This window comes from Tetrao urogallus, assembly GCF_951394365.1.
Source record: "Tetrao urogallus genome assembly, chromosome: 1".
Taxonomy (NCBI): domain Eukaryota; kingdom Metazoa; phylum Chordata; class Aves; order Galliformes; family Phasianidae; genus Tetrao; species Tetrao urogallus.
In genome coordinates, this window is record NC_136813.1 from 3,988,345 (window position 1) to 4,011,614 (window position 23,270).

Below are 23,270 nucleotides of genomic sequence, written 5' to 3' on the forward strand. Positions count from 1 at the left end.
AAAGTAATTCCCAAAGGGAAAATTCCTCTTGTGACATTTTGCCTGTCCATGCACAGACAGGGGGTCACGTTGTTGCTAAGGCCACAGCAATCACGACAAGTAACAAAACAAAATCACAGATCTGACCTGGCTCCTGCAGCAGCCCCAGGCTTGGTAATGTGCAATTGGCAAAGTGCATAGGCATGAAGGTAACTTTGACAAAGAAAAAAACAACAGAAGGAGAGGAGTGAAGAGTTAATCAAGGAAATTCCTACCTCTACCACAGTCAGGGCCCAGAAAGCCGAGAAAGCAATGGCAAGTCCCAGACACGCAGTCTCCATTCCCGTAGCAATTACTGGGACAATTATCCACTGATTCTGAAAAGAAACAAAAGTTAGATTAGGCAAGAAAACACCACTGAGTTTGGGATGGTTCTGGATGACAGGACAGCTGAAACCTGTAAACAACCATTGCAGCTGGGAATGGAAGCATCAGCCTTGAGCTCCTGTAATGGGAGCTCATCCATTCATAGCAATGGATGGTTCAACATCTCACATCAGTGCATAGGGACTGCAAACCGTGACCGAAACCACAGCCACTCAGCACCCACTAAGTGTTTTCCTCACTCAGGACCTGAGAACTTTTCACCCTGCTTATTTTTCTGACCATTTTCCCTTGCTGAATGTACTGGAGAGAAACAACAGACACAGTTCTCCCTGCAGAACATGCATTTTTGGTCTGATATTGTTGAGCGGAGAAAGTGAAATGGGGCATTTATTTGCACCCAACACAGATGATTTATGATAGACATATTCCCCTATGAAGTTCACTGGTGGCAGCCGCTTGGTTCATCCTGTCTGCTTGCTGTTGATGGATTATTTCTACAGTATTATACAAACAGACTGAAGTGCTGGGGCTAACATTCTATCTCAGTGGAGCACGAATGGTATTGCTTCACTCTTTCTTCTGTTTCTAGTTAGCATCTTAAATTCCCTGACTTTAGAAAAACAGTGGCTATTCATCTTCCACGGAAAGTTAACAGGTAAGCAAAATGATATCTAGCACTTTTATTTTATTGTGAGGACGGTTTAGGGCTAAATTTATATTTGGGTTAAAGCTTATCTTTCTTTAAAGGAAAACAAAGACATCTTTTGGTAAACATCACTTTTCAAAAAGAATGAAAATCATTTTCTTGACTAAACTGTAAGCAAGCACTGAGTAAATGCAATAGGGCCTTGGAAAGGTGATGGAACGCTGTAGTTCATTCCATACTATTATTTCACATTTTCTCTGGGGGAGATGCGTATCTGATTAAAACTGGATTCAGTTATACAGGAGGGACAGCAGCGGTGCATCTATCATGGAGCAGGGTGGAAATCTTGGCTATGTGAGTAATGACTGCAGTTTCCTAGTGCACTTCATGAGTTTTTGTGGTAGCAAAGATATTTGTGAACTTCCTTTGGGTGTAAGTGAAAAGAAACAGCTGCAATAGAGATGTGCAGATTAGTTTCTAATTGGGAATGAAAGGAGGGTTGTTTCTGAACGGGTGTTCTCTGAACAACACGGCTTTCTGAGGGACATTTTAAAGGACGTACTATAATTTAATCATTCACAAAAGGCAACAGCAGGCTTAAATAATGAAAACTGCTTCAAGCACTTGTGCTTTAAGTCTTGGCAGAAGACTTTGCACAAGCAGACACCTCCATGCAGCAAGGCAGGCTTGAGAAAGTGCCACCAGTTTTCTAGGACTTTGGTTAAGCTCATATTTGCTGTGTACAGAAACACAATCCCAGCATGTACCAACATGTTGGGATTGATCTGCCACCTTTATCCCAGTCGCAGAGCAGCTGCTGCATTTCTTACAGTAAACAAATAGCAGCTCCAAACCTGTGCGTTTTTACAGATAGTCAAAGTGTAGATAGTCAAGTGCACCATCTCTCACTTGGCAGCAGGTATAGACACAAATTAAAAGATAACATAAGCCTGTACATGTATGATCTTCAGAACTTTGTGATGCTTTAATTTCACTGCTGAAAACTAAATGTGATTTTGCTTTAGGCCTTTTTTCTTTTTAAAGCCTTTTTGTCTGTTTCTCAAGAACTGTATCCAGAAATGTAGAAAGCAAAATTACTTACTGATGCCCACACACACGTTTATACAAATAGGGAACATACAGACTGTGAGCACTGCTGAGCAAGACAATGAGATGGGCAAGCAGATTTAATAGCTGTGGCTGAAAGACCTGATCGTTTTCTCCCACCATGTGAACTGTTTTTTCCTGCCTGAAAACTGGGAACATGAGCAGGACTGTGTTATTCTGCATTTGTGAAGCACATAGCTGGGGAAACCTCACCATCACGCTGTCATTCTGGGCTGCCGACTGCAAGCTGTAGGAACAGCGCAGTGAGGTTACATGTGCCTGACCTCTGAAGTCAGTGGGGATACCTGTGTCAGTGCTTGATGCAGGACAGACTCCCCGTGTCATGACAACACCTATGGTATATTGAAAACTCCAGTTTTTTTCAAGCTCTTGCTTTAAAGGATTAAACTGAGACCTTGAAAAGAAGCGAAATATCTACAAAACGTTCTTGGTGTATGTAAGTAAAATAATAATATTTATGCAAAATAATATAAAAAAAAACAAAGAAACATCTGAAGAGTAAAGCAGCATCTAACATGGCAGCTGTTCCATTGGCTGAAGGGTAATCTTTGTCACTGGAAATAATACTTTCCATTTTATTGCATTTCCATTGTGGTTCAGCTAATGTACTTGATGAACTTGTGATGCCTACAGTAGGACATGACTGGAAAGACTCAGAATACCAAGCATATGTCTACTGTAGGGTAAATCCAACAACCCATTCAACAGAGTAGCTATGTATAATGGGATCTTAAAGCTCAGAGTTATCAAAGAGATCTATTTAGCTAACTATATTTTCCTGACTCTTAGGATGAATCCATTCGATGAACTTCACTCCGGTTGTGGTCCTCTCCTTCCGTGACAAGTTCAGACCTAGATTTTGTTATCACAGACATCAAGATTTGGTCAGATCCCATCCACAGAGACCAACACTAATGCTTTACAAAAATTATTCACAAAAAAAAAAAAAATTTAGTTGTTCATCTACAGCTCTGGCATTTAACTTTGAAAGACCACGTGCTATGCACACATATCACCTCTCACTGACTCCTCAACCCTCAATTTCCCAGGCTGTTCTCTGCAAGTATGCCCTAATTGCACCATGCCATACTGTGACCCACCGAAAAGGAATAAAGACAGGTGAAAGAAACCCACTGCAACTTCTTCACTGAAGCACCCCGGTAACTTTTAATCATGCCTTGACCACCGTACACTATTAATTGTAGAATCATAGAATCATAAAGGTTGGAAAAGATCACGAAGATCATCAAGTCCAACTGTCAACTCATCATGATATGACAGAGAGGCTCTTAAAAACCCTTCCTCCTACTTCTCCACTGTCTCCGAGCATTTTGGTAGCATTTCCATTAAACTCTAATTTTGTGTACACTCACTTTGCCCTGGAATAACCTGACTGATAGGGACAAAATGAACTAAAGAGGAAAAGAAATTCTCCCCATCCCATGGCTGGAGCACTTTCTTAGCAGCTAAGAATACTAGCTTGCCTGGTGTGACTCAGGGCAATTAAGGTCACTGTACACTCTCAGAAGTTCTTCACTTCTGAGAATAAACTGAAAAAAGCGATGAAGATGCATGCAGTATATTCTTGTACCAAAGCTGATACAGCACCTTGTAAGGTATTGCCAGAAATGAAGTGTTAAATGAATGTGCCTTTTTCTCACTGACTGCAGAACAAATGAGAGCAAACACGGCTTATGAGCAATAAGTCTGTAAAATCCTGTACGTGCTTCTATTTATATTCTTAGATATGATCACACGTTGGAGTTTCTTTTCACTTTGAACACTGCAGGCATTAGTAAATCATGGCCACTAAAGATCTGATAAAAACCTTTGTCTTCAAACCAAGACTGAATTTAGTCTTAGATGGAGAGCTGCCTTGCTTTTCTGGCCCTTCTGATGTGTACATACACATAAACGCATGCACATACACTGTTCCAATACCTCACTTTCAAATGAAATGGGATGTTATAGGTGATTTAGCAATAAGTCTAGGGAACTGAGTTGGGGGAACCCTAGGAAGCATAAAAAGGCACATGGACAAAGTTAGGTATTTCGTGCAGATGCAAGGATTTAGCTAAGATGTTATTTAATGGAGCATAGATGATAGATGAGATGAAACTTAAATTCCAGGGAGCCCTAAGTTAGAGGCACAAAGCTACTATCTGGAAGAATGTTTTCTAAGTACAAGCACAGTTAGTGTAGCTACTAATGAATATCAGTGAAAAACTACCAATCATTAATTAAGCCCAGTAATGGCCAACCTCTAGTTTCCATTCTACATCTTACTCTGTAAGCTTTTACAAGTAATTATCTTGATATTTTCCAATCCATACAGAACTCCATGTGGCATTTTACAAATGGCACCATGGGAATTGCTTCAGAGAATCATGACAATGATTTGTTTTGTTTTTAAGAGTTAAAGTTCACTGTGAGACCATGACAATCCTTTCTTAGAAGGAGATATATGTTCCCTGTTTTCAGTCTGACTCCCACAGCTTTCTCTTGGGTTCCAAATCTCTGAAATAATCTGATTGTCACCAGCTGGGAAGGGCAAAGTTTATAAATTGGAAGGTCAAACACGCATGATGTTTTCACATGATTGTGCTATAATGTCCAAATAGAAGTTTGAAAATGCAGCTTCCTTGCCATCTTCCAACAACAAACAGCAGGAGGAGCAAACCTCCTGGAAGCAAACAACTCACGCCAGGGATAAATGAGCAAATCTCAAGGCGGTGTGGCTTCAGAAGCTTGCGTATGGAAGTAATTGTCCTGCCAGCTTCTAAATCTAATTAGCAACTGAAAAAACGAGTCATATCCTGAATAAATACTGTAAACATGCAGATCTCTGCTGAGAGAAGGAGTGAGTAACATAATGAGACATGCTACTTGCAGACTCACACTGTCTCGTTCTGGAGAACAGTCTTGTCTGAGGAACACAAGTATCCCTTACCCCTGTCCAGCCAAGTAAGATGTAGAAAAGTGTTGCCAAGTTAATAGAAATGAGAGATGGAAGGGGTGACAGCAGACAGGGGGGGCACTGTCCTGCTCTGCTCTGCCCTTGTGAGGCCCCATTTGGAGTAATACATCCCCTGGCAGGGGCTCCAAGCACAAGAAGGATGGGGTGCTGTTGGAACGGGTCCAGAAGAGGCCTCAGAGATGCTCAGAGAGCTGGAGCACCTCTCATATGAAGACAGCTTGAGGGAACTGGGCTTGTTTACCTTGGGGAAGAGGAGGCTCCAGGGAGACCTCACGGCGGCACTCCAGTACTAGAAGGTTGCTTATAAACAAGAGGGGGAGTGATTTTTTACATGGTCTGATAGTGACAAGACAAGGGGGAATGGGTTTAAACCAGAAGAGGGGAAATTTAGGTTAGATGTTAGGTAGAAATTCTTTACTCAAAGGATGGTGAGGCCCTGGCACTGCTGCCCAGAGAACTGTGGGTGCCCCATTCCTGGAGGTGCCCAAGACCAGGCCGGATGGGGCCCCAGGCAGCCGGAGCTGGTGGGGGGCAACCAGCCCATGGCAGGGACTGGAACTGGGTTGGTTTTAAGGTCCCTTTCAACCTAAGGTATTCTATGAGTCTGTGATTCAATGGTTTGGTAAGTGTGAAACAGATTTCTCCAAGCAAAAAACCCTTCTGAAGTACTCTTCATGAAGCTTCAGTTATCAAAGAAGAAACCAGATCATTGTCTGGAGCAAACCAGCATGTATCACACTATCTTACAGCTGCTGACGACTCTTTGGGATATTTGCTGCTTTCTCTGGGGATATTTTTTTGGGATAAATAATCTCACAGCTGGTAGATCTTAAGGTAAACTTGGCTGAAATATTTACCTCATTGCTTGCTACCCCAGTACAGTCACCACTTACCCTCTGAGAAGCTATAAACTGGCACGATGCTGCCCATACCCACAATTAGATTTCACATTATACTATCTGTCACTGAACAATATCAGAGAGCTCAGTGGGAAATTGCTAATTGTTACCATTCCCATGTTTTCAGGCTGGTAATCACAGACAAATACACCACGTGCTTGATATGACAGACTCGTGGCAGTGACAGAGCTCCCAGGATAATGGTCTGGCTTACCATTACCTGCATGAATTAATGGGATCCATGTGAAATACAGTAAACATATTAAGAAGATAGACAAATGATTGGCCTCATGATGGACTTCTCTCTTAGATACTTACCATGCTTGCCAGGCAGTGGCACAGGCACTTTAACAGACACCCGCCTTATTTATTTACTATGCAAGACCCAACTTAATAGCTTGTTTCTGTATCTTTGGGCCAGAGGCCAAGGCAGATGTTTGCCTGACACCGAATCCTATTAGAGGTTGCAGTAACACAATTGTGTGTTAAAGCTAAATATTTTATAGCCTACGCTTGCCACCAAGCATCACCATTCCCTAGACATTTAGAGGCAACTATCTATTGGCAAAGAAAAAATAGTTATCTGGCTGGCAATTGAAGACAGTAGCTTTCTTGGGAGTCAAAAAGCACCAGGACAGCTTTCTACAAACTGATTAAATGCCATTCAGTGTGGTGTGGTTGTATGAATTCAAACATAACCACTTCCTTTGATAGCCTCAAGAAGCTGATCTGAGACTGGCACCATTTGGTGGCAAAAACGTGGAGGAATAGCGCTACAGTAGAGAAATCGTACTTTAATGAATTGGTGTTAATAGCAGTCTCTGGAATTTATGCATTATTCAGGCTTTTGGCCTCTTCTGTGAGTAGTCTACTCTACCTCTGCATGAGAAATTGCCTCAAAATCTTTTGGTGACAACATAAATGAAGCTGCAGGGCCTGAAGAAGTTGCCATATCTACAAAATAAAAGCCTTTCCTTATAACCTTCCACCCTTACAGAGATGCATTAATTTTAAAAAAAGTAAGTAAATAAAAAAACCCTACTTTTGGACAAATATTTAGAGAATTGTTGACTGTATCAAATAAATATATACAGAAAGTAAGAGTTCCTGACTGTTCACTGGTCTATTCTTTGTCTTGTCATGTTCCCCCAGCTAAGGAAGATGCGTTGCAATGCAGGTGGAGCAGGGCAGCAGGTAATCAGACCTTGGCTCCTATCTAACCTTGAAATCCCCTATGAGAGCTTCAGCAGTGCAAAGGGGCCACATGATGAGAGCACAGCATCACACTGCAATGAATTACATCTCATGGGAGGGCGAAGGACTCTGCATCACTTCACCTTACTCTGTGCTGCTGCACCAGCTCAGCTTTAGCAAGACACGAGCTATTTTTCTTAGACCCAGTGCTTGTCCAGGATAAAACTGTCACCTGCAAGCTCATTGCAATCATGTCTCTCCTTCACAAAAATGCCCCCTGTCACTGCCCTGACTGTATTAGCAGTAATTTGAATAGGAAGTCAGGCAGTATAACATTAAAGGCAAAGAAGATTCTGAAGCGCTGTGAACACAAGCTAGCATTTAATTTACTTCCCAGTCGCAGAGCTTGCAGCCTTGTTTATTTTTCAAAGAAATGATGCTACTCGATTGGATTTCACTGCAGGGTAGGTAGGATTCTAAGCCCAGAGAACTGTCACCTGCTCTTGTAATCGTGATAACAATGCCAAGAGAGACGTGGAGGTGAGAGGTGATAAAACACGCTTCAGATATCTGAAACATCAGCCTTGACATTTTGAGCCAAATAAAAAAATAAAGAAAGAAGAAAAAAATAAGGCTCTGAAAACAAAGAAAATGTGAAAATGCTGGGTCCAGTGCGCTCTTGATCCACCTCTTCCTTTCTGAGCAGAAATGTGCAAGGACTGATTCCTTCTTATGGCGCATTCTCACCTGCTGAGATTTCGATTTTTTTGCTTCATTTGTGTTTTATAGGGCTTTTATATTTCTAGCTCAAGTGATCCACACCTGGCAGCCAGGGATGTGATAGTCTTGACAGCATCATGGAAACTCACTCATTATTTTTGAGTGCTCTTTCACAGTTTCCTCTTCTGTAGGGCGCCTAGTGCGATGCTGATACTGCTAATGCCACTTGATGTTGTGCCAGGTTTTGACTATTTTTTCTTTTCCTGAAGGCTGGGAGGTCTGTTTTAATTAAAGATCCATGCAGACAACCCTGTTTTGCTCTCATATCCCTATGGAACTCTAACCTTCAGATGGAGGTATCAGGATGCTAAATCAGGAGAAGGGCAACAGGCAGGCAGTCCTTTTACACAGCTCCTTAAGTCAATCCAGGCTCTGGAAAGTCAGAGTGAAGTACAATAATCACAGTATCCAATAGCACGTTATTTTCCCTCTATCACTTAAAAAAAAAAAAAAAAAAAAAAAGCCACTTCCAACAGCAGATACCATACATCTCCATCAGAGCACAGTGTAAACCACACCAGCAGTGCCTCTGGAGTCTGGGCTGTTTTAAAAGGTGATGGTGAAGCACTAAAAGTTTGGCATTCAGCATCACTTTGAGTCATTTACTGAAACCATCAAGATCTGCTGACTGCCAAATTTGACAGTACATCATGAGAGTACAGTTTCCCTTGAGATGTCTGTACTTCTGTTTCTGTGGCCTGGCTTGAGACATCCATCCAGGTACTCCAATGGCCCCGCCACAATAACATCAGTCCTTCTCACACTATTTCAAGCACATTCAACTCCAAACCCAGCTGTAAGTACTACAATAACAGCTTTGCGTGGACTATTTTTGAACTTCTGTTCTGCAGAAAGTGGGACCAAGTGGGAATAGTGTGGGGAGTAAATAATGAGCTGAACAAGCCTGCTCGCTTCAGAAGCCTATACCACATTTGGTCTGAATTTGGTTTCCCCTTGGAGAGAGAACTTTATCTCACTGGTTCATTCCTTTCTCTTACTGCTTCCTTTTTAAGAAATCTTTCCAGTGCAGAATGCCTTACAATATAAAGCTATCAGATGGTTGAAAGCATAAGGTGTAATGGGATTTCAAAAGCACTTGGGCATTGCTCTATGTATACTACCATTTGAGTTAATGGTAAAATATCCTATGACTTCACTGGGATCAGAATAAAGGAACCTTTTAAAAAAGCCTGCTAATGTATTTCTGCAGTTCGTAGCGATATACAGAGATCAGTTTTCTTCCCTGAGAATGTGAGCAATGCTGAAAGCACGAAAGGAGCAATGAAATAAAGTTCTTACGGAATTGCCTATTGACTATCTTAAAAAACCCTTTCTCTTTAAGTCTCCTGAAATGTGTCACAGGTTAGAAGCTAGTTGGGGAAAAATGTCAATGGATGATTTTAAAGAAACTGGCCCTTGGACTCAAGCTGTCATCTTCCTCCTTCTAAGATGCACCTTAGAAGAATGGTAACTTCAGTGCCTACACATACGACAAGGCTGCGGAGATCTAGAAACAACCTTGTGAAAGTTCCTTTTCTTCCTCGCTTTTCTTCTTTGCAGCTGGAATATTTTTAAACCTGAATTTCACTCCAGTAAAACTCTCATATCCCCAGTTTGCCCAAGGGAATGCAAGGAAATTTTTTTTTTTTTTTTTTTTTTTTTTTTTTTTTTGTTCCTTCCTACTCTCATAAATTGTTACAAATGAATACAGGAAACAACAATTATTCAGCCTTCAGGGTTCAACTTCTGGAGCTGCACTAGCAAGCTGGAAGTTACTTTGCATTCAGTACATTAGAATTTCTGCTATTGCAGCTTGGGGCAAGGCTAAAGCTGGCCTTGAGTTTAATTTTAAACGATGCTGTATGTTGGTGTACTGTAGGGAAAAGACTGCAAACCAGTCTTGTATACACACAAAAAAGACCTCAAACATGGAAACATTTGGTTGAAACAGGTGCCCCAAAACCCTGGCAATATTATGATTTTGAGTGCACTGAAGACTAAGTTTCGTTTCATACGAAGTCTTTAGCAAATGCATCCATCCTGAAAAACAGGGATGCACTAGGTAGAGTGGCTGAGATGCAAGGTTGAGGCATGCTACAGACAGGTTCTATAGGCACACCTTCAAGTGTGATGCCCAATGCTACAGAAGGGCTTGAGTGCCTTTTGTCAGATCAATCCCATAACCAAGAATCATAGAATCATTAAGGTTGGGAAAGACCACGAAGCTCATCTAGTCCAACCATCAACCTACCTTCACCATGCCCACGGACTGTGTCCCTCAGTGTCACTTCTCCACAGTTCCTGAACACCTTCAAGGACAGTGACTCCACTACTTCCCTGGGCAGCCTGTGCCACTGCCTTACCATTCTTTCTGAGAAGAAATTTTTCCTGACATCCAACCTGAACGTCCTCTGACACAATTTAAAGTTGTTACCTCATCATCCTATGACTGTTACTTGGGATAGAGGCCAATCCCCACTTCACCACAGCCTTCTTTCACAAAGTTGTAGAAAACGATAAGGTCTCCTCTGAGCCTCTTCCCAGCTTGGTGTCACCTGTATATTAACTGAGGGTACACTCAATCACTATGTTCAGATCATCAGTAAAGATAATAAACAGGGTCAGCCCCAATACTGACTCCCACAGAGATGCCCCTGATTTCCTGTGGCCATTACAAGCTCGTGCTCAGGTATCTGCCAGAGCAAAAGCAGAGTGCACAGCTCTATTCCTGCCTGTAGCTGCACAAACCTGGTCGAGGCATACTCCCTCACAGAGCCCCCAGCAATCCTCTGAGCCAGAAATCAGTTTAACCTAATTTATTTAACTCTCTTTCTGAGACTGTTGTAGCACTTAGATAAAGAAAGCAGCCACACATCTAATACACAGAACAGCTGTTATCATTTTAAGAGTCAACATATGCCAGGAGTTACTGCACAGACCATGTCCGCGTCCCCCCCTGGCCTCTGTGTGAAAAGGGAGATTGGTGACTCCTAAGGTGCCGAGGTTGTTGGCTGCTGTTCTCTCATGTGGTCAATTAAACGTGTGCACAGTTAAATACAGCCTTTGGAAAACTAAGTCTTAAAATAGTCTGCTGGAGCACAGAAAGGGTTCTTGCTTTGTGTGCCAAAAGTGGACGTGTAACTCCCACAACTTATTACTGTGCTTTAGCAGGGGAGCGTTCATGGAAAGAAAAGTCTGCACAGAGCTGCCCCAGCAGCTCAGGAATATAAGGCAGGGATAAAACAAGCTCTGCTTGCGTTAGCCTGCAGTCTGGAGTATACGTGGAAAGAGCTATATACAAAAGTGCAAAAACAAAAAGCATATGCACCGCTTTACACATTTCTCCAGAAACCCTCTGGTACCAGTGTATGTCGTGTCATTAAGGCAGAAATCTGCTGTTCTGAAAAAATGAACCAAAAAAAAGGGACAGAAATAACAGAAAGAAAGGAAAAGGCTTTAACTGCAGTATTAAATAAACCATTCCATGACCCTAAAACTGAAGTAATTACCCCAATCAATAAACCTTTTGTACAAGCTCTGTTGGATCAAGAGAACTTGCTGCTTCAAACAGCATGCTGACAGCAAGTGCAAGGCTACCACCAGCCCATCTAAATACACATGTAAGAAAAGCTTTTCAAAATGACCAATCTACTTTTTTGTTTGTTTTGTTTTTTTTCCTATTGAATCAAAGCACAATCAAAGCCAGGTAAAACCAGATCACTGGAGATATCCAGGCAGCTTACTTCTACTGAAGTGAATGCTTATTGGCACCCAAACAATTTTTACAAACATAGCTCCATCTCTTCTGTACAACAATATAAATCATAGAATTATTGAATCACCGAGGTTGGAAAAGAGCTCCAAGATCATCCAGTCCATCTATGTGTCTGTTTGTCTCTCCTTTTTTCCCATCCAAAATTATCACTTGTAGTCATTCAGCCCTATTGAAAAGGAGCATACCTATACAAACTAAGCCAGAACAAAATAACAAGCAAAAGCTGCAGTGCAATGTTAAATGAATGATTCCATCCCTGCTTTAATTTTAACTTCACACACTAAAAATTTATGCTGCTGGCTTTTTCTTGCAGGGCATCAATGAAGAAATATGCTGTATTAGGAAAGAGCAGTGGTGGAAGATTTCACCGCCAAGTATCTGACCTTTACAGGCTTCTTATTATTTAATTATCTTTGAGATGTGTCCCTAATTTCTCTTTTATTAGAGATGCCCAAAGTCTTGAACAGCAGAATCCTGAAATAATAATTTGGCCTGCCATTAAGGCTTGGGAAACAGGATAATTATGTAAGAATTGTTTTAGACACTTGCAGAGAGAAAAAGGTCACCATAAATAACATCTAGATTTGAAATGAATAGTCTGACTCCAGGTTCCTTGGAAGAGCTGTGGCTCTTCTGCAGGGCAATAAAACTCAGCACTGGGACACACTCCTGCTCTGGGCTCCCTGCAGTGGGAAATGAGACTGTTATCAATTTTTTGGGATAGACACACAGATGAAAAGACTTAAGGCACATTAATAAAGTTATCAGCTGCTAAAATTTTAAGGGCTGTGTCACCGTCATCTAAAACCATCACTACTGTTTTACTGAGAATAGCAAACAAAAACCTCTGAGCGTGGGGATTATAAACTAATGTGAAAGGCTTCCCCACCTCACAGCCCTCCTGCCATGTCCAGATCCGTGCTCAGGCTACAAGGTATTTTTTTATTAAGCTCTATAAAGATTAGTTTTACGTGTATGATGAAAAAGTAACATGTCTCCAATCACACTGCTTCACTTGTTTGGAGAGGGGAACTCCTATAAAGCTCAGACTTCACTCATTTCCATCTCCCAAGGCAATGTCCTACCTACCAGGCTGGGCTGAGTTTGACTCTGATAGAGTTGGCAGTATGCTGTTTTCTTGCCATCCTTCTGCATGGGCCAACTCTCCTTTCACCAAAGGACCTTGTCCTGTGGCCAAGTGGAAGACTGGCCATAAAATCATAGAATCATTTAAGTTGGAAAAGACTGCTAAGATCATTTAGTCCAATAATCAATCTATCACCACCATGCCCAATAACCGTGTCCATCAGTGCCACATCTCCACAGTTCTTGATAAGCTCCAGGGGTGGCGACTCCACAACTTCCCTGGGCAAATGGCTTGAAGCTATCTGTGGATAAACCACAGAATCATAGAAATGTAGAATACCCCAAGTTGGAAAGGATCCACAAGGATCATCAAATCCAACCTCTGTCTAAATGTAAGCTTTCAATGAAACAGAACTACCATTCATGAGACCAAATTCAGAAAGAAAAAAAATGAGAGTCACAGCCTAGCAGGGACTCATAAATGCCCTTATTGCCTCCTAGCTGAACTGAGTGCATGCTTTCTATGCTATCTGAGACCTACAAACTTTACCAAATTCAGAGAAGTGTAGCAAAAGTTTCTAAAGGAGGGCTAAGAAAGAAAGGGACAAACTCTTGAGCTGGGTCTGTTGTAGACAGAACAAAGGGAAATGGCTTCAAACTAAAAATGGTGAGACTTAGGCTGGATGTAAGGAAAAAGTTTTTTACAATAAGAGTGATGCGGTACTGGAATAGGATGCACAGAAGTGGATACCCTCTTCCTGGAGACTTTAAAAGTCAGGCTGGACAGGGTTTCAGCACCTAATCAAGCTGTAGGTGTCTCTGTTCATTGCAGGGAAGTCAGACTAGATGGCCTTTAAAGGTCCCTTCCAACTCAAATGACTCTATGATTCTATTAAAAGCTAACTGAAGCCAAAGAGCAGAAAAGAAAGCATCAAACAAGGATGCTGGCAACAAGAGAGTCATCAAAAAAGGCACTGACCATCTCATAGAGCATCTGTCAAGCAAGGGCTTGTAATGGAACACAGAGAGCTGAAGGCAAAAAGCTATTTGCAGAGCATGCAAAGCTCTGCTGTTATGTTGCAGGAGAGAGAGATCAATAACATCAAAAATGAAGTTGTGATTTTCCTCCCTGCCAAGGCTCTCATATGTCACTAATTTATTTATTTATTTATTTATTTTCAGTGCAAAGCAAGCAGAAGGAAAGAGCTTTAAGTCGGGGAAGGCACAAGCTATTAATTGACTGTAGAGGGCTACCATAAGGCACAGTGTGGAACAGGGGATGGATGGGGCAAGGTGACCATAGCATGCAATGACCATACTCACAAAGTATGTGAGAACAGCACCACTGGTAACTGAGCACCTCCACAGAACAGCTGGAGTTCTATTAACAGGGAAAGAGTCCTGATTTGGCCAACTACTTTGATGGACGTACTCACAGGACATGTTCAGAGAGGGTGACAGGGACATAAAATCCATTCTTCCTGAAGACCTAACTGTACTAGAGGGGTTAAGTAAAACAACAAGGGAACTAGCTAGGGGAAAGCATACACTACAGAGGATAGAGGATCACACCCCATGCCTGCACATTCCCCTCAGTATTTACATGAGATCAATTCAGACTTTCCCAGATGTTAGTGAAGCAAGTATAAATAAAGTGAATGGCTTTGAGACTTCAGTGGATCATGCCTGGGAATCTGCTCTGAACTGAGAGTTGACAGAGTTTAAGTCAGCATACACATGGGCAGTGAATGTAAGGGAAACAAACCTGAACGGGGTACTTTCAGAGCTGTTCAGGTCCCTCTCACACAACCCCATCCCCTCAGGAGAGGATGCAACGCCAAGCTTGTCCGTGCCTTGTAATTCCTTCTCTCCTCCCTAAGCTTGGTCCTGCTGTGAACCCACAGGTATCCTTCATGTGTGTGAGCTGTACGAGGGCTGTGATATTTTAGGCTGTAGCAGGAAGGGAGCTTGCCCTTTGATGCATGTTGTAAAGCGCTGTATGTGCTGGCAGCCCCTTATAAATAACACTGCCAACTTGCTTGTGCTTTGATAGAGGAAAGTACTTACAGCAGCTTTCTTACGGATAGTAGAGGGGGCGGGAGGAACAACGGGGCTTATCCTAAACTTAAGCACTGTCTCCTGCAGAAGATAAAAGTGAGACAAAACCTTGCATCCTACCACGGGTGCTGTACATGTGTTCCTGTGCTCGTTGGGTGACACGACGGCAAACAGATGCTCACTTCTCAGACAGCTGGTGCTGCTTCTCCTTCTGATTTCTCTGGGGCTGCATGCAGACAAACCTGAGCTCAGTGGTAACAGCTGCTGGAAGACCTTTTCTCTCCAGTTCCAGAGATGTTTGCGGCCTCTCAGACATTTCTTACCCCCCCCCGAGCAGATTTCAGCCAAATCTCTGTCTCAGATATGCTGATTCCAGCTGATTCCTCAACCCACTATTTTGCTCCACTTACACCAGATCGTTGGGAATAAATCACCACTATCAGGGAGTGAATCCACAAAGTGCTTTGCAGAGAACTGTTTGTATTAGGAATTTCAGAAAGTGCTTCCAATGTCATTTACAAAAAGAGTTAATTTATTATTGAGAGATTTTGACTGTACATGATGATACTTGATGATCCTTGAAGCCCCTGCCAACCCGGGCCGTTCTGTGATTCTGTCCATTCCTTTATAATGCCTTGCATTGTAATTTGGAGGAATGGACATAAATATGTTATTGAAATCTAAAAACTTTTCTAGAATCATTTTATTTCCCTCCACCTGAATTGCCTGTGCACTGTAGAAGAACAAACTGTGACAGGCATTATATACTGCATTCTCCCTGGATTCATAAGCAATGGCATGTAACAGGCACACATTTTGACATCACATAACTCTGTAGCGATGATGGTTCTGCAGCCTTTTAGAAAACGGGCTCAACTGTCATCTTTTGCCCTTAAAATCAGAGCTAATGTTCCTGAGTGGATTTAGTTATAGCTATATCAGATTCCAAATCGGTATGATGGACAGCCTCACCATTTATGAAATTAAATGTGCGATCAAACTGGGAATACACATGCTTTCCTCCATTTTTCTCTGGTTTTCAGTAGGATAATGGAAGGCCCAATCATTCCAGACCAGCGCTGCACAGTAATTGATATCATCAAGCAGAGCCCACAGTGATTTCACTGGCTTTGAAGGGTTCGGTCTGTTAGAACAGAGCAGATAAACTTGGAAAATCAGCATCCTTTCTATTCAGCATCGCACTGCTGAAGTGAAAGCTGCTGTCCTTGACTCAGGCGAGTCCTTGCTCGCAGTGGAGGAATGATTGTACAGTCTGGCATTATGCACTTATCATTCTGATTCTCACTATCAATTCTGTGCTTTCTCCTATTATTCAGGATTATTAATTAATGCTTAATGCGTTTTTTCCCAGCAGTTCCATCACCCTCGCAGCATCTCTGGGGAAATGTCACACCTCATGGCATGCAGCTGAAGTGACCAAACTTAGGTTGGGTCACAATTAGAACATCAATCAGAGCCCAGGACTTCCAGGCTGCTGGTCTTCTTCTCCCATCACCAGGTCCTTCTTCTTCCTGCATCCCAGCCATACCTTTCAAACACACTCACACTGCAAGCGCTATGGCTGCACAATAATAATGGGAGATTTTTCTATGTGCTCCTGCCACAGAAATCAAACAAAATAGCAGCTTGCCTCTGACAGCCAACACAGCTCTGCATGCTCCTCGTCCCACACAGGTTGAAGGGTTCCCATCAGGTGTGCCTTGATATATTTGTTTGGCACTGCCACTTTACACCCTGGTTCATAAACACCGTGTCAGGTTGTTGTATCCTCTTTACCTTGGCACCAGCAAAAAATCACAATACTACTGTACAGCAGTGTGGATAGACTTAAAACACAGCAGCTTTGTCTTGGCAGACCTCATGAATACACTGGAAAGGCTCTGAAGCAATACAGTGCATTTTCACACAACACCTGTCCTGACTATTTTTAAGCAAGCTGCTGAAATCGAGGTTAAAGAGAAAGGTACTAACCTGCTTAGGATATTAGGTTAATTACGATCACGTAGGATAATAATTTAGGATAATTTACGATAATAATTAGGATAATTTAGGTTAGACGTTAGGAAGAAATTCTTTGCTCAGAGTGAGGTCCTGGCACGAATGCAATAGGTGCCTCATCCCTGGAGGTGTCCAAGGCCAGGATGGATGGAGCCCTGGGCAGCCTGAGCTGGTGGGGACAGCCAGTCCATGGCAGGGGTTAGAAGTGGATAGCTTTAAGGTCCCTTCCAAACCAAGACATTCTGTGACTCTACAATTTTTATCATATTTCTATAAATGCTGAACAAATTCGGCCAAATTCTACTGAAGAAGGCCCTTCTTTACCTAATTTTTTTACTTATCTCAAAATGAGTGGGTTTTCCTGTAAGCAGCTTTTCCTGTACACAATGGCTTTGTATTACTGTACAGCTACCAAGCGATTCCCATGGCAAGGCTCTCTTTTACTGTACAGCAGGAAAAAAACCCAACTCCCTTGTGCCAAAAGATAGAATGATTCAAGGGCAACAGGGAATCTATCATGGACTGTTCTGCTTATCACATGGTCACAAAGGTAAACAAAACAATATTGCCTTAAAGACAATCTGACATGCTTTTCACCCACACTGCTCCCCCACTGCTCAAAGACAGGTTAAGGATGTTCTGCCTTTTTTTCCCTGTGTTAGTGCAATGAGGCAGGGAGAGAAGTCTGGCTGGAAGCTCATTTTGCATCGCTTTGAAAACAAACACGTGGTGGCTGAGCTTTAAAAATGTTTTCTTCTGTGAAAGCTTTACTGATTTCCTGAGCTGGGGAATTTCAAACTGGAAAAAAAAAAATCATGCTCAGAAGGATATCTGGACGCTGCTCCAGGCAGAAGGTGGAGAATATAGGCTCAGTTCCCAGCACTGCTGCAGCAAAGTAAATCTGCTAAAGGAAAGTGATGGAGTCACCATCCCTGGAGGTGTTCAAGAACTGTGGAGATGTGGCACTGAGGGACGTGGTCAGTGGGCATGGTGGGGATCAGCTGAGGTCAGACTTGGGGATTTTAGAGGTCTTTCCCAATCTTAATGATTCCATAATTATAATTGAAAGTAAATCTGTGCTCTACAGAGCACTCTTCAGTTTCATAAACTAATGTGTTACTGTTTCTGGTGTTGCTTAACTGTGAACAGTATAAAACTTGTGAAGTTCCAGCTTTTAAATTTAACACAGCAGTGCTTTCACTTCCGCATTAGGTAAACTTTAGAGTTTAAAGTGAATATTGGGATCTTAATGATGGCTTTAATAAGACCTAAACTTTTAATTAACCTGCCAAGACAAATTACAACCCGTAGCTCTTAGGCAACTATTGCAGACAGCTGAGACTCAACACCAATACTTCTTTGTGGAGAGGGATTAATGACAGCTTTGGACTGAGTCTGCTTTTTTAGCAAAGAAAAAAAAATCCATTAAACAATCACTGTGGCTGGAAGAAAGCTGAGCACGAGTTTTATGGAGCAATCTTTAAATTACAACCAAACAAATCTGGGGATATGAAAAGGTTCAGCGGCGAGTCAGATTTAAAATTTAATACTACTGACTCAGAAACAGGTTGTGCTGTTTATGGAGTGAAGTAAGAACACGTGGTGTGCACAAGCACACAAGCAGCCTGCAGGCAGCATCCTTCCTGCAATGGACAACAGCTCATCAGGGGACTTTATTGCCAGAGCAGCCCAGAAAACTGTTAATCTGTACTTCTTAAGAAATCTGAGATTCCTTCTGTTAGCAAGGAGAAATAGAGATTCCCAGCGTTGTGGTTCCTATGAGCAAAGCCGTGCAGTGCTGTTTGCTGGGTTTAACCTCAGTGCTCTGCCTGAGCTCCTACTGCAGTGATTTGGACAGTGCTTAAAGGCAGGGCTGTCAGCAAAACTGCTGCACAGTGCCACTCTGTGCTCTTCAGTCATCCCTCTACCTCTGCTCCAGGAAGAATAAATTAAAAAAAAAATAATAAAAAAAAGCTAAATAAAAAAATAAGATCAAAGGAAAAGTGAAGCAGGGAATTTCAAGCTTGTAATCCAACGCTGGCACCGGGTGGAATCTCGTTCCGGATATAGTTATTAAAAAGGCATACAAAATACTTACATGCTATTTAGGGCCTAACAGCACTCAGCCAGTTGCTGAATACATCCTGTACAAACATTCAGTCCAAAACCACACAAAGCTACCATGCAATTTGAGTATGTGCATTAACACCTGGCCCGAAGGCAGACGGTTTGGGAATAAAACAGGAAACGCTTACCAATGGCAGTGGTAAGGAAAGAAACCACCTCCGACTCCTTGCCATCATTGTAGAAGGCCAAATGCCATATGCCTGAATCCAAGTACTGGATAAACCCTGTCTCGTGGCTGGACAAGGGCACAAAGGTTCTGTGTTGCCGTTGAGGTCCTTCCAAGCCTCTTGCCTCCTGGCTCAGAAGGCGTCTTCCATCGAGAAGCTCGACAAAGTCAAACTGAAATACAAGAAAGAGAGATGTCTGTGTGCACTGCAGGCTTTCTCAAGCTGTTTCAGGAAAGAGACAGATATATTTTGCATTAAATATTAGAAATGTACATATTCAGACATATCATAAGCAGTTTTTTCTCTGTTAGTGTCTATTCAAGCTGAGTAATGTTCCTAGATTACCTGGCAAACAAGTCTTTTGGAAATAGAAGCATAGAATCACAGAATCATAGAATCACCAAGGCTGGAAAAGACTCCCAAGATCTCCCAATAAAACTGTCCATCTACCAGCATTTGCTCACTAAACCATGTCCATGTAAAACCATGGACCACTAAACCATGAAACCATCTTTATTTAGAATGTGATTTGGGCACAATGACCCTAAGAACATGGGGGGTTGGAGATTCATGATTGAGGGTTGGGGATTCATGACCTTGAAGTCCCTTCCAACCATGGCCATTCTGTGACATGCTCCTTCTGTAGAGACACAGGGAGGGAAAGAACAGTAATGCACTGGCATAGGATGCCCAGGGAAGTAGTGAAGTCACCATCCCTGGAAGTGTTCAAGAATCATGGATGTGGCACTGAGGGATGTGGTCAGTGGGCATGGTGAGATGGGTGGGGCTGGACTTGATGATTTGAGAGGTCTTTTCCAACCTTAATGATTTTACGATTCTAATACTGAAGTCTAGGCATGCAGCCAAACTGCGCAGTACGAATGATGAGAAACTACTCAGGAGCTCATTTGTTATAAGGGCACGTAGGATGAGGGAAATGTAGGATGAGGGGAAATGCCTTTAAACTGGAAGAGGGTAGATTTTGACTAGATATGAGGAAGACATTCTTTACTGTGGGGGTGGTGAGACACTGGCACAGGTTGCCCAGAGAGGTTGTGGATGCCCCACTGTGGAGGGGTTCGAAGCCAGGTTGGATGAGGCTGCGAGCAACGTGGTCTACAGGGAGACGTCCGGGCATCTAGAAGGGGGTTGGAACTAGATGATCTTCAAGGTCCCTTCTAACTGTAAACATCCTATGATTCTCCATTCTATTTTCTTTGTGCCTTGGTTAATAAGACAGAAATAAATTACCTAGCCCAAATGGATAGTTTGCCAGAACTGCTTTTGGTTATCGAGAGAAATATGAATGTAAGTCAGAGAAAGATTTTGTAAGTAAATTGTGGCATACATTTTGCAGAAGTATTTTTCTTAGTGAGCGATGCTTTTTTCCTTAAATCAATATCCAAGGTGGTTAAAAGATCATAAAAGATGAAAAACAGATGAAGTAATGTAAAAAAAAAAAAGTCCCATTTACTGGATAGCTTTCAGAAATTTTCCTCAAAAGAACTTTATTTTTTCCCCAAGGTAACTTCAGGTGAACAATCACTTCCATTTCACTATTAGGATTATAACTACCTTTTGTTCCCCATTTAAGTAACACTGCACTGACTTTCTGCAATAATTGTATTTTGTCTGATGATATATGAATGGGACAAGTCGGGTGCAATCCTAGCAGACATCATAGTTATTAGGTGAGCATTATCTAATCTGAGTCTTCTCTTGTGGTAGGTGAATAGAGCATTTTGTGAGCAGAACTCAGCAGTCAGGGCACAGCCTTTCCTGTTCCTCAGCTCCTCTTGCCTTCACCTCTCTCAATTGCTCAATCAGATAAACATGTAGATTTTGGCAGGTGCAAGGAAAACAAAACCACCTGTTTTTAGACCAGTAAATATTGCTGTACTAAATGTCTGCACGCTTTGGCTGAACCCATCAACAACATTTAGACTCCTTATCCTTGTTGACTTTAAACATGTGGTGTATTATTAGGTTGTCTGATATGGTCTTCAAATGCCACCAAGATAAGGACTTGTTGAGGTTTTCTCTCTTCTGCAGTTATCACTAAGTTATTTCCATCACTTTTGTGAGGCAAAAACTATACATGACCTATCTTGAAGATCAAAAGACAGAATTTGTCACGAGAGTATTTCTCATTTCTACATTTTAATTACTTATTTCCTTGAAATAAACAAGACCTCACTTTAATTTATGTTTATTTCAGCAGGTGGATCATTCGGATTTGATGCTGCAGTACTTTTTGAGAAAGCAAGTGAAGGGCATTCCTTTTGGCTGTCCGTGAAGTTAGCTTTGTCAGAAACAAGAGTTGTTAGGCAGATGGATCAGATTTCTAAAAGCAGACTAAAGGAACAGGTAACTGCAGATATAACAGGTAAAGTTCATCTCAAAGTATTGGTATCTCCATGGTAGTTTGAATTAGTTTTCTAGAACTAATTCAGCAGTCAAAGAAATTCGAGACACTTCTAGAGTGCAGTTTGCCTCATGCTGAAGTTGAAATCCAAGTAACATCCAGTATATTGTGCCCCATGGCATTTATTTCTTGCTTGAGATGAAAACAACTTGCAGGCATCCAGCCTCAGTAAGTTGCTGTTGTTACAGCACAACCTGGGTTATGCTTACCTGGGGCTCCCTGCCAAAAGTAAATTTAATTCTATTCATATTCGTAAGATGGTGCTTTGGATGTTGATGACTTTGCAAAGTTGCTACGTTACTGGCTGTAAATATCACAAGTGGATTATGCTTTATTATGTTTTAATAAATTCAGATATTTTTAATACACAACTGGAGTTATTGAAAGCAAGAAAATTGTAGATAAAATGCCATTTTAATCAATTCAAATTGTATAAATCAAAAAATGTATCCCACAAACAATGATAGCCAATCCCTAAAATTTACTATTTAAAAATTGGCCTGGGTTGAAAAGAGTTTAAAAACCGATTTGATTTGGGAAAATTAACAGACCACAAGAAAACTGTTTAACTTTTATTACCATTTGTTGAGAATTAGAAAAAATGCCTAATTTTTTGCCTCCTACAGGCTCTGTTTTTAAGACTACAAAAATCTGGAGCTTGCATTTTCTTCCTACTTGTAAGTGTCCGTGGTTGATGGCAACCACCAGGAGAGGATGGATGGTCAGAGACAGACAGTTTGCCAAAGAGAATCATACAAACACAGAATCATTTGAGTTGGAAGGCCATCTGATCCAGCTCCCCTGCACTGAACAGGATCCTTAAAGGCCATCTGGTCCAGCTCCCCTGCACTGAACAGGGACACCCACAGCTCCATCAGTGCTCAGAGCCCATCCAGCCTGAGCTTGGGTGTCCTCAGGGACGGGGCACCACCACCTCTCTGTGCAATCTGTGCCAGTGCCTCACCATCCTTACTGTAAAACACTTTTTCCTTATATGCAGCCTAAAAATCTGGAAAAATTTCATGTTTTAACATGAAAAAAGAAAAAAGACTTTAAATATTTTGCCAAATACAGGAATACCTGCAAAGGCACCAACTCAAAGACCCTAAAAAAGAATGGATTATGTAGAGGTGCATGTTACAGAAGATGGAAGACGGATTATTTAAACAGCAGAAATATCTGCTTATCTAGTTTGGAAGAAAAGCTGCTTGCCAGTTCAAATTTTACTACTGCCAACCCTTTATTACATTCTTCCAAAGAGGAGATTATCAGTGCTTTAAGCACACATATTGCTGAAATCCTGTTTATGAAATTCCTGATAAAATTTGGAAATCTAAAACTGACTGGTTAGTTTTATGGGGTGCAGCAGATACTCTGGATTATGCAAAAGAAAAGATGAGATTTGTGTAATACGTATTAACTATGAAAGACCAGTCTACAGTTTCAATACAGAAAACAAGTTAGCTGTTTTATAACTCCTAAGGCAAATAAGTTATGGTGAGATTAAATGCTAAGATTTAAACTTCATATAAAAATGTACAGAAGGAGAGCAACGTTTTAATCACAGCAGATTTTTTAAAATAATAAATTTAGGAAAAAGGGCCATTTCAAAACTAAATTAAA

At 41.7% G+C, this 23,270-nt stretch overlaps 1 protein-coding gene across 1 annotated transcript in view; it reads right to left on the reverse strand.

Moving 5' to 3' along the window:
* TENM4 (teneurin transmembrane protein 4) overlaps nucleotides 1-23,270 on the reverse strand; it is a gene marked incomplete at both ends in the record, with an annotated part of 343,507 nt that overhangs the window by 153,211 nt on the left and 167,026 nt on the right. Inside the window, 2 exon segments of the mRNA XM_079539492.1 lie at nucleotides 255-356; nucleotides 19,184-19,394. Of these exon segments, the coding sequence (XP_079395618.1) occupies nucleotides 255-356; nucleotides 19,184-19,394 (313 nt within the window).